Source organism: Neophocaena asiaeorientalis, unplaced genomic scaffold, assembly GCF_003031525.2.
Source record: "Neophocaena asiaeorientalis asiaeorientalis breed wild unplaced genomic scaffold, Neophocaena_asiaeorientalis_V1.1 scaffold256, whole genome shotgun sequence".
Classification (NCBI taxonomy): domain Eukaryota; kingdom Metazoa; phylum Chordata; class Mammalia; order Artiodactyla; family Phocoenidae; genus Neophocaena; species Neophocaena asiaeorientalis.
In genome coordinates, this window is record NW_020185324.1 from 413,283 (window position 1) to 430,869 (window position 17,587).

A 17,587-nucleotide genomic window follows, 5' to 3' on the forward strand; every position below is an offset into this window, starting at 1 on the left:
AGTGTCCGGCATAAACTCAGACTATCTTAGGCAAATTAGCATATGGTCATCTACTTCCTGGTAGTGATAGTTTTTTCAGAGAAAATTCTTCCACACCCAGTATGGGTGCTAGAAGTCAAGCAGTATGCATCTAGGAACTGTGTGGAGGAAGACGTCTAGGGACTCATTATTTATCTTTCAGTGCGCATGCTTATGGCCCCAAACTGGAAGCTACCGAAATGTCAGTCAGCAATAGAGTAGAAAATTGTGGGATAATCATATGGCAGAATACTATTCAGCAATGAAAAAGAATGAGCTCTCACTGTATACAGTGAAATGAATGGTTCTCATACAGTGTTGAACAACAACACCAGAAATCTAGATAAAGAGGACGTACTCTATTCCTCTATATGAAGTTCAAGAACTGGCAAAACTAATCCATGATGATAGAAATAATAATAATGGTTACCTTTGGGGCATTGATGGGAAGGCATCAATCCTCCCAAAGGTATTGATGGGGAGGGGGCATGAAAGAGCCTGTAGGTTAGCTGGAAATATTCTATCTCTTGTTCTAGGTGCTGCTTACAAGGGTGTGTGTATATATGTAAAACATCATTGCATCATACAATTAATAGTTGTGCACTCTATTATATGTAAGTTATACCTCAATTTTTAAAAGAAGGTACAAAATGTTGAGGTTTTCTGAGACAGGTGAGTTGACCACAGACTGGCCAAGGGTGACGGTCGCGGTGGGGAGAGAGGATTGGGCATCATGGACAGCTTCATGGCATTGAAATAGCATTTGAGTTAAGCCTTAAAATAGTGGTTCTTAACAGTTCTTGGGTCAAAGTCACTGTGAATTTGATGGAAATTATTGTCTTTCTCTTCATGAAAAAAGCCCCCATATACACAAAGGCATACCCAACTTGTGTATATTATTTTATGGCCCTATTAATATCCATCTGTGACCCTCCTAAGAATCAATGGGTCCTGGGCTTAAGGACCCCTGCTTAGATAAATGGATACAAATGGGAGGGGGAAGAGCAGGATTGCAGCTAAGTAAACCCCTATAGTAAGATCGGGCATCTGCTAGCACATATGGATACCAGGCAGAGAGAGGCAAAGAATCCTCCACGATCCACTTCAGTAAAATTTCCCATTGACAGCCCAACCCAGGATAAATTCCCAGCACCAACTCTGCAGATGAAATTAATACTTATACGGAGTCACCATGGCTCCAAGCTGTATTTACAAAAGCTAATATTATGTTTGTTTATGAGAACCAGCTTGCTTTAACTTGAAGTATTTTACACTGAGCATCTTACTCATCAGGAATGTCTTTTTGTTTTCTAGTGATTTTTTCTGCAGTGTATGATTATGCAACCTCTTAACCTTCTGCTGCTTGGGACACTCATGTGATACTATAGATGTATTAACTGCTTAAATATTCATTGCCCCTCTCTGCTGAGTCTATTCCTATGTGAAAAGTACACTTCCCAACACTTTGACGACAGACTTGTCAATGTCGTTTGCTTTGGCCAGTGGATTGTGAGTTCTGTAAACCATGTTTAAGCAGAAGCTTTACGAGCTCCCATGGTTCCACTATCACATTTTTTCTTTTGCCATAAAAGTGGCATGTCCTAGACAGGGGTTGCTCTGGATCCCAATCCAGAGGTTTGGGGATTGTTTGTTACCACAACATAACATAGTGAAAGCTGACTAACACACCAGGACATTTGGGAAAGTCTCTTGAACAAGTTGAGCAGAATCTGCTATTGGGTCTTTTCTCAGGGCCCAGGTAATTTTCTCTCCATTTTCATCAATCACGAGAGTCAGTTTATTTAGGATTCCAGAATATGTAAAAATGATGGGTATCTAAGTTACTTCTTTTTTATTAACAAAAGAAAGAAATGTAAAGACCATAAACCACTGGAATTAATATAATACCACAATTGAGAACAAAATATTTTATTTCTCTCAATAAAACTATAGTTTACAATAGTATTTACTAAATAAATTATATAATCTCTTTTACAAGCAATAAACTAAATCACAAATATTTCAAAGACAATGTATGTACACGACATAAGGCCTTTTATAAATAGCTTTGCTTTTCTCATTTCACTAGTAAACAGTGAAAAAATCTTTATAGAAGCTAATTTTCTATAAAGTATATGCAGACCTATTACACTGATCTTTATATGAAACCAATTTAAACTTTTAATGACATGGGCTGATTATAACTTTGAAAAAGAGCATAATTCAGACGTTACCATTTTGCATGGATAGATTTTTAAAAAATATATAAGCAGATTACATATGTTGCTTATGGATAATCACTGGATGCATGCAAAATGAAATAATGCAAGTGTCAATAGTAAAATAGCACTTCCAAGTCTGAAAAGGTGATTGGCAATGGTATAGAAAGCAGCTTAAATAGAGTTCATGCAGTTCTTCACAGTTCAGCAAGCAACAGCAAATGACAGAAGAGTGTGGTATTTTTCACATCACATCTGCCGATCAGCCTCTTGGCCGAGGCTCCCCTGACATCTCGCAGACTCCAAGTCCAGTTGATTATGACTCTGTGTGTAGTGGGGCTCAGCCAAGTTTCCTTTGGGAAATTGTGGAGTGGAGAAACTTCTCTCCCACAACCGTGTTCCTGCCTCATCCATCTGCTTAGGTGGTCACCATTTTCACTTACTGGGGGAGAAAAAAAGAAAGCAGACGTAAGACTAAGTTTTGGCATCAATTTATAATGGCGCCTCATGATTGCGAACAAGTTCATTCTTTCTTCCAATGACTTGTGCCCGGAAAACATGCAGGTAGAAATGGGAGGGCATTAGGCCTGGAATTGATTCTTTTGCAATGATGAACATCTGCTTCCCTGGACCTGCAACATGTAAATTACACCAAGATCTATCAAGCGCTTACCACGTCACAGCTTAGTGCTAGGGACTCTGAAGGAAACAGCGCTGGCTAAGACACACTCCTGCCCTCCAAGTGCACAGGGCTTTGGGGATGTGCTGTGGTATATCAGGCCTGAAGCCAATCACAGCAACTTGAACATGGTCTGGAACTCATGAATGCTGTGTGCATTTTTACACAGTATCCCTGTGGCTGGGGAGGAAAAAATATGTCCAGCAAATACTGGACCTAAAATGGTAGCCACTTAAGCTCAGAGGCAGCTAATTCAACCCCTGACAGCTGTACCAAGATATATACGGGGAAGCGGTACCATGGTCAGTCAGACACAATGGCTTAAATCTATTGATTCTCTCTAATTATTATCTCTAATTATTACAGCTACAGGACATTATGCAAGTTAGTTCATCATCTTTGCACCTTATTTATCTGTTAAATGGGAGTAATAAACCCTACTTTATAAGTGATAAACTTTTCTATGAGGAAATAGCATCTGTACAAATAGACACACATACATGATATACACAAATTCTGTACATATCATTTAGTGCCTGGCAATAGCAGTGTCTCCAAAATAGTAGTTAAGAAGGTTGCAGTTGGGATCACAGAGATTGTGTGGCCCAACACATACATTTAGAGGCTGAAAATACTTGAGTAAACAGTTTGAAATGACTGAAAATTATTAGGAAAGAAACTATATCAAAGAGGATTCTGTTTAAAAGTATTACATCTCGTAATTTGAGCCTATTGTGAGTTGTAACTTTTGTTGTTTCATAGTTGAGACTGCTTCCTCTCATTAATCTAAAACATGTTCGCACTGTTACTTTCTATCCTGTTCTTTGATCTATATTTCTGTTTTTGTGCCAGTACCATATTGTTGTGATGACTACAGCTTTGTAGTAAAGTCTGAAGTCAGGGAGCCTGATTCCTCCAGCTCCATTTTTCTTTCTCAAGATTGCTTTGGCTATTCGAGGTCTCTTGTGTCTCCATACAAATTTTAAGATTTTTTTTGTTCTAGTTCTGTGAAAAATGCCATTGGCAATTTGACAGGGGTTGCACTGAATCTGTAGATTGCCTTGGTATTACAGTCATTTTGACAGTATTGATTTTTCCAATCCGAAAACATGGTATATCTTTCCAGCTGTTTGTGTAATCTTCAATTTCTTTCATCAGCATCTTACAGTTTTCAGAGTACAGGTCTTCTGCCTCCTTAGGTAGGTTTATTCCTAGGTATTTCATTCTTTTTGATGCTAAGGTAAATGGGATTGTTTCTTTAATTTCTCTTTCTGATCTTTCATTGCTAGTGTATAGAAATGCAACAGATTTCTGTGTATTAATTTTGTATCCTGCCACTTTACCGAATTCATTGATTAGCTCTAGTAGTTTTCTGGTAGCATCTTTAGGATTATCTATGTATACTATCCTGTCATCTGCAAACAGTGACAGTTTTAACTCTTCTTTTCCAATTTGTATTCCTTTTATTTCTTTTTCTTCTCTGATTGCTGTGGCTAGGACTTCCAAAACTGTGTTGAATAAAAGGGGCAAGAGTGGACATCCTTGTCTTGTTCTTGATCTTAGAGGAAATGCTTTCAGCTTTTCACCACTGAGTATGATGTTAGCTGTGGGTTTGTCATCTATGGCTTTTCTTATGTTGAGGTAGGTTCTCTTTATGCCCACTTTCTGGAGAGTTTTTAATCAGAAACCAGTACTGAATTTTGTCAAAAGCTTGTTCTGCATCTATTTAGATGATCATATGATTTTTATTATTCAATTTGTTAATGTGGTGTATCACACGGATTGATCTGCATATATTGAAGAATCCTTGCATCCCTGGGATATATCCCACTTGATCATGGTGTATGATCCTTTTAATGTATTGTTGGATTCGGTTTGCTAGCATTTTGTTGAGGATTTTTGCATCTATGTGCATCAGTGACATTGGCCTGTAATTTTCTTTTGTTGTTGTTGTTGTATCTTTGACTGGTTTTGGTATCAAGGTGATGTTGGCCTGAGTTTGGGAGTGTTCCTTCCTCTGCAGTTTTTTGGAATAGTTTCAGAAGGATAGGTGTTAAGTCTTCTCTAAATGTTTGACAGAATTCACCCATGAAGCCAGCTGCTTCTGGGCTTTTGTTCGTTGGAAGTTTTAAAATCACAGTTTCAATCTCATTACTTGTGATTGGTCTGTTCATATTTTCTATTTCTTCCTGGTTCAGTTTTGGAAGATTGTACCTTTCTAAGAATTTGTCCATTTCTTCTAGGTTGTCTATTTTATTAGCATATGGTTGCTTGTAGTAGTCAGTTATCCTTTGTGTTTCTGTGGTGTCAACTGTAACTTTTTTCATTTCTAATTTTATTGATTTGAGTCTGCTCCCTTTTTTTTCTTGATGAGTCTGGCTAAAGGTTTATCAACTTTGTTTATCTTTTCAAGGAACCAGCTTTTAGTTTCATTGATCTTTGCTATTGTTTTCTTCATCTCTGTTTCGTTTATTTCTGCTCTGATCTTTATACCTTTCCTTCTACTGCCTTTTGGGTTTGTTTGTTCCTCTTTCTCTAGTTGCTTTATGTGTAAGAATAGGTTGTTTGTGATTTTTCTTGTTTCCTAAGATTGTATTGCTATAAACTTCCCTCTTAGAACTGCTTTTGCTGCATCCCTTAGGTTTTGGATTGTCATGCTTTCATTTTCATTTGTCTCTAGGTATTTTTTCATTTCCTCAGTGATCCATTGGTTGTTTAGTAGCATATTGTTTAAGCTCCATGTGTTTGTGTTTTTTAGTTTTTTTCTTGTAGTTGATTTCTAATCTCATAGTGTTGTGGTCAGAAAAGATACTTGATACAACTTCAATTTTCTTAAATTTACTGAGACTTGCTTTGTGGCCCAGTATATGATTTATCCTGGAGAACGTTCCATGTGCACTTGAGAAGAATGTGTATTCTGCTGCTTTTGGATGGAGTGTTCTATAAATATCGGTTAAGTCCCTCTGATTTAATGTGTCCTTTAAGGCCTGTGTTTCCTTATTGATCTTCTGTCTGGGTGATGTGTCCATTGATGAAAGTGGGGTGTTAAAGTCCCCCACTATTATTGTGTTACTGTTGATTTCTCCTTTTATGGCTGTTAGTATTTGCCTTATATATTGAGGTGCTTCTTTGTTGGGTGCATATATATTTACAATTGTTATATCTTCTTGGATTGATTCTTGATCATTCTGTAGTGTCCTTCTTTGTCTCTTGTAATAGGCTTTATTTTAAAGTCTCTTTTGTCTGATATGAGTATTGCTACTCTAGGTTTCTTTTGATTTCCATGTGCATGGAATACCCTTTTCCATCCCCTCACTTGCAGTCTATATGTGTCCCTAGACCTGAGGTGGGTCTCTTGTAGACAGAATATATATGGATCTTGTTTTTGTATCCATTCAGCCAGTCTATGTCTTTTGGTTGGAGCATTTAATCCATTTACTTTTAAGGTAATTATCAATATGTATGTTCTGACCGCCATCTTGTTAATTGTTTTGGATTTGTTTTTGTAGGTCTTTTTCTTCCCTTCCTCTCTTGTAATTTGATGTCTAACTTTAGTGCTGTGTTTGGATTCCTTTTTCTTTTTTGTGTATCTATTGTTGATTTTCGGTTTGTGGTTACCATGAGGTTTTGATATAGCAGTCTATACACACCCACACCCACAGCCACACAAGACTGTTTTCAGTTGCTGGTCTCTTATTTTTAAATGCATTTCCAATATCCTACACTTGTACCTTCTCTTCTCATGATTGCTGATTTTTATATAATATTGGTGTGTGGATGATTTCCTATCTTTACCATATGATTGCCTTTACTGGTGAGCTTTTTCATTTGTAATTTTCTTGTTTCTAGTCATGGCCTTTTCTTTTCCATCTAGAGAAGTTCCTTTAGCATTTGTTGTAAAGCTGGTTTGGTGGTGCTGAATTCTCTTAGCTTTTGCTTGTAAAGCTTTTGATTTCTCTGTCAAATCTGAACAAGAGCCTTGGTGGGTAGAGTATTCTTGGTTGAACGTTTTTCCCTTTTGTCACTCTAAAAACATCATGCCATTCCCTTCTGACCTGCAGAGTTTCTGCTGCAAAACCAGCTGATAACCTTATGGGGATTCCCTCGTATATTATTTGTTGCTTTTACCTTGTTGGTTTTAATGCTTTCTCATTGTCTTTTTGTCAGTTTGATTAACATGCGTCTTGGCATGTTCCTCCTTGGGTTTATCCTATATGGGACTCTGTGATTCCTGGACTTGGGTGGCTGTTTCCTTTCCCATGTTAGGGAAGTTGTTGGCTATTATCTCTTCAAATATTTTCTCAGGCCCTCTTTCTCTCTCTTGCATTATAGGAGTCCCAGAAGGAGAAATGTTGGTGCATTTAATGTTGTCCCAGAGGCCTCTGAGACTGTCCTCATTTCTTTTCATTCTTTTTTCTTTGTTCTGTTCTGAAGCAGTGATTTTCACCATTCTATCTTCCAGCTCACTTATTCATTCTTCTGCCTCATTTATTCTGCTATTGATTCCTTCTAGTGTATTTTTCATTTCAGTTATTGTATTTTTCATCTGTTTTGTTCTTTAAACTTCTAGCTCTTTATTAAATATTTCTTGTATCCTCTCGGTCTGTGCCTCCAATCTTTTTCTGAGATCTTGAATCATTTTTTACTATCATTACTCTGAATTATTTTTCAGGTAGATTGCCTATCTCCACTTCACTTAGTTGTTCTTCTGGGGTTTTATCTTGTTCCTTCGTCTGGCACATATTTCTCTGCTGTCTCATTTTGTCTAACTTTCTGTGTTTGTGGTCTCTGTTCCTCAGGCTGCAGGACTGTAATTCTTCTTGGATCTGGTGTCTACACCCTGCTGTGTGAATTTGGCCCAGAAGCTTGTGCAGGCTTCTTGGTGGGAGGGACTGGTGCCTGCCCACTGGTGGGTGGAGCTGGGTCTTGTCCCTCTGATGGGCAGGGTCACATCAAGGGGTGTGTTTACAGGTGGCTGTTGGCTCAGGATGACTTTAGGCAGCCTGTCTGCTGATGGGTGGGGCTGTGTTCCCACCCTGTTTGTTGTCTGGTCTGAGGCATTCCAGCATTGGAGCCTGCAGGCTGTTGGGTGGGGCCAGGTCTCAGTGCCAAAATGGCGACCTCCAGGAGAACTCAAGCCAATGAGTATTCCCTGGGGCGTGCACCACCATTGTCCTTGCCCCTGCAGTGAGCACAGCCGACCCCCACATCCCCAGGAGACCCTCCAAGACCCACAGGTGGGTCTGGCCCAGGCTCTTATGGAGTCACTGCTTTGCCCTGGGTCCCAGTTCATGTGAAACCTCTGCATGCCTTCCAAGAGTGGAGTCTGTTTCTCCCAGTCCTGTGGAGCTCCTGCACTCAAGCCCTGCTGGCCTTCAAAGCCAAATGCTCTGGGGGCTCCTCCTCCCAATGCCAGAACTCCAGTCTGGGAAGCCTGCCATGAGGTTCAGAACTCTCACTCCTGTGAGAGAACCTCTGTGATATAATTATTTTCCAGTTTGTGGGTCACCCACCAGTATGGGATTTGATTTTATTGTGAATGTGCCCCTCCCACCATCTCGTTGTAGCTTCTTCTTTGTCTTTGGGTGTAGAATATCTTTTTTGCTAGATTCAAGTCTTTTTTTGTTGATGGTTGTTCAGCAGTTAGTTGCAATTTTGGTGTTTTTGTGAGAGAAGGTGAGCTCAAGTCCTCTACTCCACCATCTTATTTCTTGTCCCGTTGGAATCAAGTTTTTTTAAAACTGAGGGTCTTGTAGAAGTTTCTATAAACTTTGTTAAGCACTCTCACCCTCAGGGTACAAGAATGTCAAAGTTGGGTGAGAACTGCCAATTCTATATCCATGTTGTAATGTACTCCTGGGATGACATGTTTGGTTACCCGAAAGTGTCCATTTATAACCCTAATAAAATGAGGTGGCCTGACAGGTCTTTTTTTTTTTTTTTTTTTTTCCTGACAGGTCTTTAAGTCTTCTGCGGAACTTGAAAGCACAGCATCTCCCTGCTTGTAAACTTGGCCACAGTGAGCTGGCTCCAGAAGGCAATTTTATTATCCATTATTTGGTATTAAGTGTGCAATAATTTTCCTTTCTTCAAATTATAATCCACAAGTCCTATATTAGCCATCAGTGAAGAGACAAAGTGTCAGCTGTCTGTCTACCCTGGGAAGAAACTCATAGCTTGAGTTTATTCTTCAAAATATGGTGCATGTAGAATCCCCTCCAGCTCCCCAACATGAAGATGGGTTCTTCAGGTATTAGTGCCCTGAACGCCAGCAACTTGTTCTGATGTGCTGAGACTCAACCCTCTCCTGACCTGATGGATTTAGAAACAGAAATGGGAACTGGTGCTTTGGCGAGAGAACCTAGCCGTATCTCAGGTAAGGGATGGCAGAACATTTCAGTTCTATCACCAACTGAACTGCTGTGTTTGTTTGTTCGTTTGTTTATTTATTCAAACATCTTTATTGGAGTATAACTGCTTTACAATGGTGTGTTAGTTTCTGCTTTATAACAAATTGAATCAGCTATAAATATACATATATCCCTATATCTCCTCCCTCTTGCGTCTCCCTCCCACCCTCCCTATCCCACCCCTCTAGGTGGTCACAAAGCACCAAGCTGATCTCCCTGTGCTATGTGGCTGCTTCCCACTAGCTATCTATTTTACATTTGGTAGTATATATAAGTCCATGCCGCTCTCTCACTTTGTCCCAGCTTACCCTTTCCCTTCCCCATGTCCTCAAGTCCATTTTCAATGTCTGTGACTTTATTTCTGTCCTGCCCCTAGGTTCTTCAGAATCATTTGTTTTCTTTTTTAGATTCCATATATATATATGTTAGCATATGGAATTTGTTTTTCTCTTTCTGACTTACTTCACTCTGTATTACAGACCCTAGGTCCATCCACCTCACTACAAATACCTCAATTTCATTTCTTTATATGGCTGAGTAATATTCCATTCTATATATGTGCCACATCTTCTTTATCCATTCATCTGTTGATGGACACTTAGGTTGCTTCCATGTCCTGCCTATTGTAAATAGAGCTGCAATGAACATTTTGGTACATGACTCTTTTTGAATTATGGTTTTCTCAGGGAATATGCCCAGTAGTGGGATTGCTGGGTCGTATGGTAATTCTATTTTTAGTTTTTTAAGGAACCTGCATACTGTTCTCCATAGTGGCTGTATCAATTTACATTCCCACCAATAGTGCAAGAGGGTTCCCTTTTCTCCACACCCTCTCCAGCATTTACTGTTCGCAGAATTTTTGATGATAGCCATTCTGACCAGTGTGAGGTGATACCTCATTGTAGTTTTGATTTGCATTTCTCTAATGATTAGTGATGTTGAGCATCTTTTCATGTGTTTGTTGGCAATCGGTATATCTTCTTTGGAGAAATGTCTATTTAGGTCTTCTGCCCATTTTTGGATTGAGTTGTTATTTTGATATGGAGCTGCATGAGCTGCATGTAAATTTTGGAGATTAATCCTTTGTCAGTTGCTTCATTGGCAAATTTTTTCTCCCATTCTGAGGGTTGTCTTTTTGTCTTGTTTATGGTTTCCTTTGCTGTGCAAGAGCTTTTCAGTTTCATTAGGTCCCATTTGTTTATTTTTGTTTTTATTTCCATTTCTCTAGGAGGTGGGTCTAAAAGGATCTTGCTGTGATTTATGTCATAGAGTGTTCTGCCTATGTTTTCCTCTAAGAGTTTTATAGTGTCTGGCCTTACATTTAGGTCTTGAATCCATTTTGAGTTTATTTTTGTGTATGGTGTTAGGGAGTGTTCTAATTTCATTCTTTACATGTAGGTGCCCAGTTTCCCCAGCACCTACTGAAAAGGCTGTCTTTTCTCCATTGTATATTCTTGCCTCTTTTGTCAAAAATAAGGTGACCATAGGTGCGTGGGTTTATCTCTGGGCTTTCTATCCTGTTCCATTGATGTATAGTTCTGTTTTTGTGCCAGTACCATACTGTCTTGATTACTGCAGCTTTGTAGTAGAGTCTGAAGTCTGGGAGCCTGATTCCTCCAGCTCCGTTTTTCTTGCTCAAGATTGCTTTGGCTATTCGGGGTCTTTTGTGTTTCCATACAAATTGTGAAATTTTTTGTTCTAGTTCTGTGAAAAATGCCAGTGGTAGTTTGTTAGGGACTGCATTGAATCTGTAGATTGCTTTGGGTAGTATAGTCATTTTCACAGTGTTGATTCTTCCAATCAAAGAACATGGTATCTCTCTCCATCTGTTGGTATCATCTTTAATTTCTTTCATCAGTGTCATAGTTTTCTGCATACAGGTCTTTTGTCTCCCTAGGTAGGTTTATTCCTAGGTATTTTATTCTTTTTGTTGCAATGCTAAGTGGGCGTGTTTCCTTAATTTCTCTTTCAGATTTTTCATCATTAGTGTATAGGAATGCAAGAGATTTCTGTGTATTAATTGTGTATCCTGCTACTTTACCAAACTCATTGATTAGCTCTAGTAGTTTTCTGGTAGCATCTTTAGGATTCTCTGTGTATAGTATCATGTCATCTGCAAACAGTGACAGCTGTTTTAGATTTAGATTCCTTTTATTTCTTCTCTGATTGCTGTGGCTAAAACTTCCAAAACTATGTTGAAATAATAGTGGTGAGAGGGGAAAACCTTGTCTTGTTCGTGATCTTAGAGGAAATGGTTTCAGTTTTTCACCATGGAGAACGATGTTGGCTGTGGGTTTTCCATATATGGCTGTTATTATGTTGAGGTAAGTTCCCTCAATGCCTAATAACTTCTGTGTTTTAAAAGAACATTGCCCCTGAGTGTCAGGAGCTCATGGAACAAGGATACCCCAGGGACTCTTTAGTGTGGTCATCTTAGCCAGTCTGACTGCACGCGATCATACATCCACACAGATGCCAGTGTCTCTTCCTAAGCATGTGATGCTTTGAGAATGCATGATATATTTTAAATTCTGGGACCTGAAGGTAAAGGTGTGATAACAGTTGGCATGAAAGGAGTAGAGGTTTTAGGTATTTCTGTGGCCTTAATCCTTAGCATTGTTTATCCACATATGTGAGTAAGTGTGTGGGTGTGTGAGAGGCTTGTATTTTTATTTCCACTTAAACTCAAGTACTTAATTCTGTGATTGAAACTACACCGTAATGCACACATGTGGTCAAAGACTTCAAAGCCTTTTCAATAAAATTATTTAAAACACAGACACAGAGAAATAAGGGAACATAGCAAAGCAAAAGCAGTTTGTTTGCTAACCACAAAGCCCTTTGGGAGGGTGGACTGCACTTTTTGGGAGCCAGATTGCCCCAGGGGACCCCCAAAGTATAGATCACTTCAAGATGGGCTAAGTTGGAGGGTCTAAGTTGAGTTTTTTTTTTTTTTTTTTTTTTGAAAGTTGAGTTTTTAGAGCCAGGTGCAGGGGGCATCAAAGACGAGAAGTTTCTCTTCCAAGGTCTCATTTCTAGGCTCATTTCCAACCCTCCCTTTTTTTCTATATACCCTCAACCTACTGTTTAAAAGACATATTTAGCCAATAGAATTTCGTAAGATCTGGAATGTGCTGTGAGGGGATTTAAGGGCAGAGCTGAAACAAAGCAGAACTTCAGGACAGTCAGACTGGCTAAGATGACCACGCTAAATAGTCCCTGGGGTATCCTTGTTCCATGAGCTCCCGACCCTCGGGGGCAATGTTCTTTTTAAACTACAACTGCCTCAGAGTTCAGCTCCAGGGTCCCACAGAAGCAGGATCTTTTCCTGTCTGGTGTCCAAGGGCAGCCTCATTTTCAATTCAAGTTGAAATTCTTTGCCAAAATACCCTTGAGGAAAATATTGATTTCTCTCCAGGCTATTGTAGGTGGCAAGTCCCTTATTTCCTTTTCCTATACTGAGGCCGTTTTCCCCAGCCCCACTGTCTTCCTTTCTAGTTCGTATTGTTCTTTTGGCCAGTGTTCTATCTGTTGCCATGAGAGCACACCAGCTCATCCTGCCTCACTCCCCTCATTTTAGTCTGAACTCACAGCATCACCACAAACACATGTAAAGGCTTCACAACGCCCCACCCTAATCATCCCCTTGGGTCTGGAGTCCCCTCCATCTCTGGGCTCACCAGAGATGCTTCAAACACCAGGCAGCCACCATGTTCTCTGGAAATCCTTTTTTTTTTTTTTTTTAACATAAGGCTCTATATTTACTTTTTATCACATTCATATCTACCTCATATTGGGGGTACTTCACAAGGCACAATCACTTGGAAATAGATTGGAATAGGGGATTTCTCTTTGAACAACAGTTGCTGGTGTCCAAAAGCGCACCATTTTTTTAAAGGAGGTGAACAAATACATAACACTAGTGCTCCAGAAATCAGGACACAGTCTATATATATGGAGTCCAATCACACCGCTATGGGGTTTTACAGCTGGAAGGAAGCTTAGGTCTAAATTTCCTACCTTTGCACTTAAAAAAATCTTTAGATTCAGAATCAGTGGTGAAATTATTCTTTCCCAAGAACCAGAGACTACAGGGCCTTAATTGAGAAGCCTTGAGGCAGAAGGTGGGACTTGGAACAACCTTGAAGAGTATGTACAATTTGGATGAAAACTACCATGTTGTGCCTATCTGGTAGAATGTTTGTTGAATTCTGAGGTGTTGGCAGCACATGGAGTACCAGGCCTCCTGCCAACCTTCAAATGCCCTATCAAAGCGTTCCACACCAACCAGCAGATAGATTACTGATAAGAGGAGAACAGACCCAAGGAAAAGCTGGCACTGATTTCAGATGCCTCGTGGGATGTATTTAGGATTATGGCCTCTCAGTTCAAAACTGTCAGTGCAGCAGCGGTATTTTAATTCAGTTCCCTGCCTGATTAATTTGTTTTCTAAAGACCTAAGAAAAGCTGGAGGAAATCCGTGATTTATGTGGGCTGACAATTCTACAGTGGACTTCCCTGCATGAGAGTGACTTCTGCTAACTGTAAATCCAAATGGTCACCTTGTTATCTAATATGTCATGCAGCCCTGGGGCTGCAACCAAATTCACTCTGGGTAGTGTAGGGAGAGGAATATGGTACTGGTTTCATTCAAAAAGGAGCACTGCCTTGGGATGAGGCCACTGGTTTCTCTCTCCCTGTGTAGAAAGAAAGGGTGAGATGCCAGAGGCCCCCAGCCACAGGCTGGAGTGTAGGAACCAGAAGCTGCGCCCCTACCAAGACGCCCCTCTCAGCACTTTTCTTGGTACCATTTTTCTTTACAAAAACACACAGTAGCCGGCATGGATTGAATTGTGCCTCCCCCGCCCACCCGCCTGCCGCTGACACCCTGCCTTCATGTTGAAGCTCTAACCCCTGGTACTTCAGAATGTGATCTTATTTGGAGATACAGTCTTTACAGAAGTAAGGAAGTTAAAATAAGGTCCTTAGGGTAGGCTCTGATTCAATAGGACTGGTGTGCCTATAAAAAGGGGAAATTTGGACACAGAGACAAGACACACAGAAGGAAGACACAGGGAGAAGATGGCCATCAACAAGCCAAGGAGGGAAGCTTCCCTTACAGCCCTCAGAAGGAATCAACCCTGCCAACACCTTGATCTCGGACTTCTGGCTTCCAGAACTGTGAGACAATACACTTCTGTTGTTTATGCCACCCAGTTTGTGATATTTTGTAATGGCAGGCCTAGGAAACAAATACAGTAGCCATTACTGGCATTTAGGAAGTTTTTTTAAAAAATTAAGGATCCATATTTGAATTTTTTTGTACTTAATCCTATCCTCCACTGGGGGCTACCACCAAAGCTACAGTTACCTGGGGGGTGGAGTGGCTGTAAGGGGACAACCTGTCAAAGATTGAAAGTGAGGAAAAGGTTTTTTTCACTCCATATTTTTTGATACTTCATTAAAGTTGCTGCCTAGGCAGCAGAAAGAAGCATTTTCTGGGTTGAATCCCCAAACTGCCATAGGGCCTTTTCAAAGAGGCTCAAGTGGAACTGGCCTTAATGGATGAGAAGGGCACGATGGGATCCGAGGGAAGATTAGCACCTTCATTTCTGTGCCTGATTGTAATTGCAGCCTCTAGTTCAACTTGCAAGGTTGAGGGAGCTGCCCTTGCCGTTTGAAGGATGTGCCCCTGCCAAACGTGCGTGCACAGCAGTGGGAGGCCACCGTAAAGTACACGGAGTGGAGACAGCCCCCTGAGCCTCGCACTCGCACTTAATAGCAGCGTTCAATTCAAGGACCTCAAAAGCTCCTTATCCTGGTTGGTCAGAGGCGCCTTCCTACCACTAGGTGGCAGTAGGGTCTGCTGCAGGAACGCAGTCCCAAGCCCAGTTCATAAACTTGAATGGGATTAAGGTTCACCTTAGAATCAAGTTCATTCTTCCTCCGATGTAAAGCAAAGCTAACTGGCCAGCCATCTTAGGAGGGCCCTTAGGGAAGTGATACAGATTTCCCTTTCATCTAGCACAGAAGAATTATAGGATGCTCAGAGCTGAAAGACCCTGTCAACAAGCTGACTGGGTCTCAGCCCTGTATGTGTGGGGAGCTTTTAAAAATGCCATTGCCCTGGTCCACCCTCAGGGATTTTATTTCTAATACACAATATGTCCCCAACAGGTGACTGTATCAGTTAATACATTCGTTTACCTGACACCTTTTTGCAAGGCATCCACAATAATTTGGAAACATCTACCCAACCTCCCAGTGACTAAGCCAGGGAGACCGGAAGTGAATGAAAAAACGGGGCCAAGCGTGGTAAAGAGCGTGTGTGCCCTTTCACATGTCCTCGGTAAGTCACACGTCCTCGGTAAGGCGGTGTAGTTGAATAGCGTCCCCTGAAAATTCACGTACACCTGGAACCTTTGCAATGTGATCTTATTCAGAAATATGGTCTTTGCAGATGTAATTAGTTAAGATGAGTTCATCCTGGATTACGGTGGGCCCTAAATCCAGTGACTGGTGTTCTCACAAGAAGAGAGGATACACAGAGGCACAGAGTCACAGGGAGGCAGTGTGAACTGGGGCAGGGATTAGAGTGTTGCAAGGCAAACAATGCTGAGGACCACGTGGGCCACCAGAGGTTGGAAGAAGCAAGGAAGGATCCTCTCCTAGAGCCTTCACAGGTACCAGGACCCCGCCAACACCTTGACCTCAGATTTCTGGCCTCCAGACTGGGAGACAAATTTCTGTTGTTTAAGCCTCCCAGCCTGGGGTACTTTGTCACGGCAGCCCTAGGAGCACAGGCAAAGACAAACCAAAGGGAAGCCAGGCCCTCATCTCCACTCCCTAGTCATCCTCATACCATCCATCACACTTGGGGAGGCCTTATTCTTTACTAAGTGGACAGTATTTATGCATCCTCCCTTCTACCCAATTTTCCCATTCCTTCTCAGGTCCCGGGAGGGCGAATGGCATGAAGGAGGACAGCCCGGCTCACAAGGTCCACAGGTGTGATTTAAACTTGCTTTCCCTAAAGTTCTCATTTGTTCCTAATCTGGTTCCTTTTGAATTGTTTTTGTGTTTTCTGAAGGCTCAGGAGCCTAGCAAACACTGGCTTCCTATGACGATGGAGAAGATGGAAATCAAAATCAGAAACAAAAGCAGCAGGGAAAGTGTGGAGGGAGTGGGGGAAGGAGAGAGAGGCTGGTGTTAGGAGGTAAAGAAAGAAGAATAATGGTGCCACCCAAGGAGGGCCTGGATGAATAGACTCAGCCAAGCGCAAGAGCAGAACTGGCCTTGAGAAAGGTGGAAATCACCTGGCCTGTGAGGCCAGGATTCACTGTAAAGCTAGGACAAAACAGAAAAGAATCTACCATAGCCCTGTATGCTGTCATTTAATTGTTAACTGTGGGCCTAATACAACTGAAAAGCCAGTATGCGTTTATAACTCCAGTTCCCTAAGCTAATCCTTAAACAGCAGTTTAATACTGTTCGTTAAAAAAAAAAGAAAAGATCCGACAGTGACCTCCTAATCCGGCCCAGCGGGTTGCCTCATTAATTTGAAGCTGGCGTCGCTCTCGCTGCAGGACAGGAATCCCTCTAGGTGCCATGGGGTGCAGGCAGTTGGATCCATTTTTTCAGCTTTCCCACATGTCTTAGAAATATTATTTGGTCAGTGACTTAAGAGGGTCAAGCCTTCCTAGAGATAAAAAAAGGGCCCTATTTTGTTCTTTCTGAAATCTCTTCATTTCTCAACGATGTGGTCATATGGTGAAAGAAAATGGCATTCTGGTGAAATGCCTTACAAGCCCAAGGCAGCCTTTGCTTCTTTCTCCTCTTCCTGTTTTGGTCTCACTAAAATCTGCCAAAACCTCGAGCAGCATCTTTGTTTGGTGGGGACTGTAGCTCTCTGCTGAGAAGCGACAGAATTGCCACTGTTTCAAATAAACATCTTTGGCAGCAGCCAATGCTGGCTCATGCAAGGAAGGATTCAAGAGACCCGATTCTTCACATACAAGTCATTAATGTCAACGCCAGCAGAGTCAAGTCCAGAAAGGCAGTTTCTCTTGCCAAAAAGTTCCACTGAATTTCCTAGGAACCCCGTGACCACCTAATTTAAAGTGTTTTTCTTCTCTTTTTCGGGCTTTTTTTCATACATAATAGTCTGGTAAGCTGTTAATTCACAATCATTTTCACTTCTCTGCCACCCTTCATCCCACGATGCAAGAGTATTATTAAGCACCGTAAAGACACATTAAATA

General features: G+C 41.1%; 1 protein-coding gene across 3 annotated transcripts in view; it reads right to left on the minus strand.

Annotated features, from left to right (window-relative positions):
- Positions 1 to 1,931: 1,931 nt before the first annotated feature.
- The window catches only part of PIP5K1B (phosphatidylinositol-4-phosphate 5-kinase type 1 beta), a 318,123-nt gene continuing 302,467 nt past the window's right edge, over positions 1,932 to 17,587 (minus strand). For 2 of the 3 annotated variants that reach the window (XM_024734306.1, XM_024734305.1), the window contains exon 15: positions 1,958 to 2,679. In XM_024734306.1, coding sequence (XP_024590074.1) covers positions 2,677 to 2,679 — 3 coding nt within the window. In that variant the 3' untranslated portion in view covers positions 1,958 to 2,676. Of the gene's footprint in view, positions 2,680 to 17,587 lie in introns of all 3 variants that reach the window. The other variant, XM_024734304.1, reaches the window with a different exon arrangement.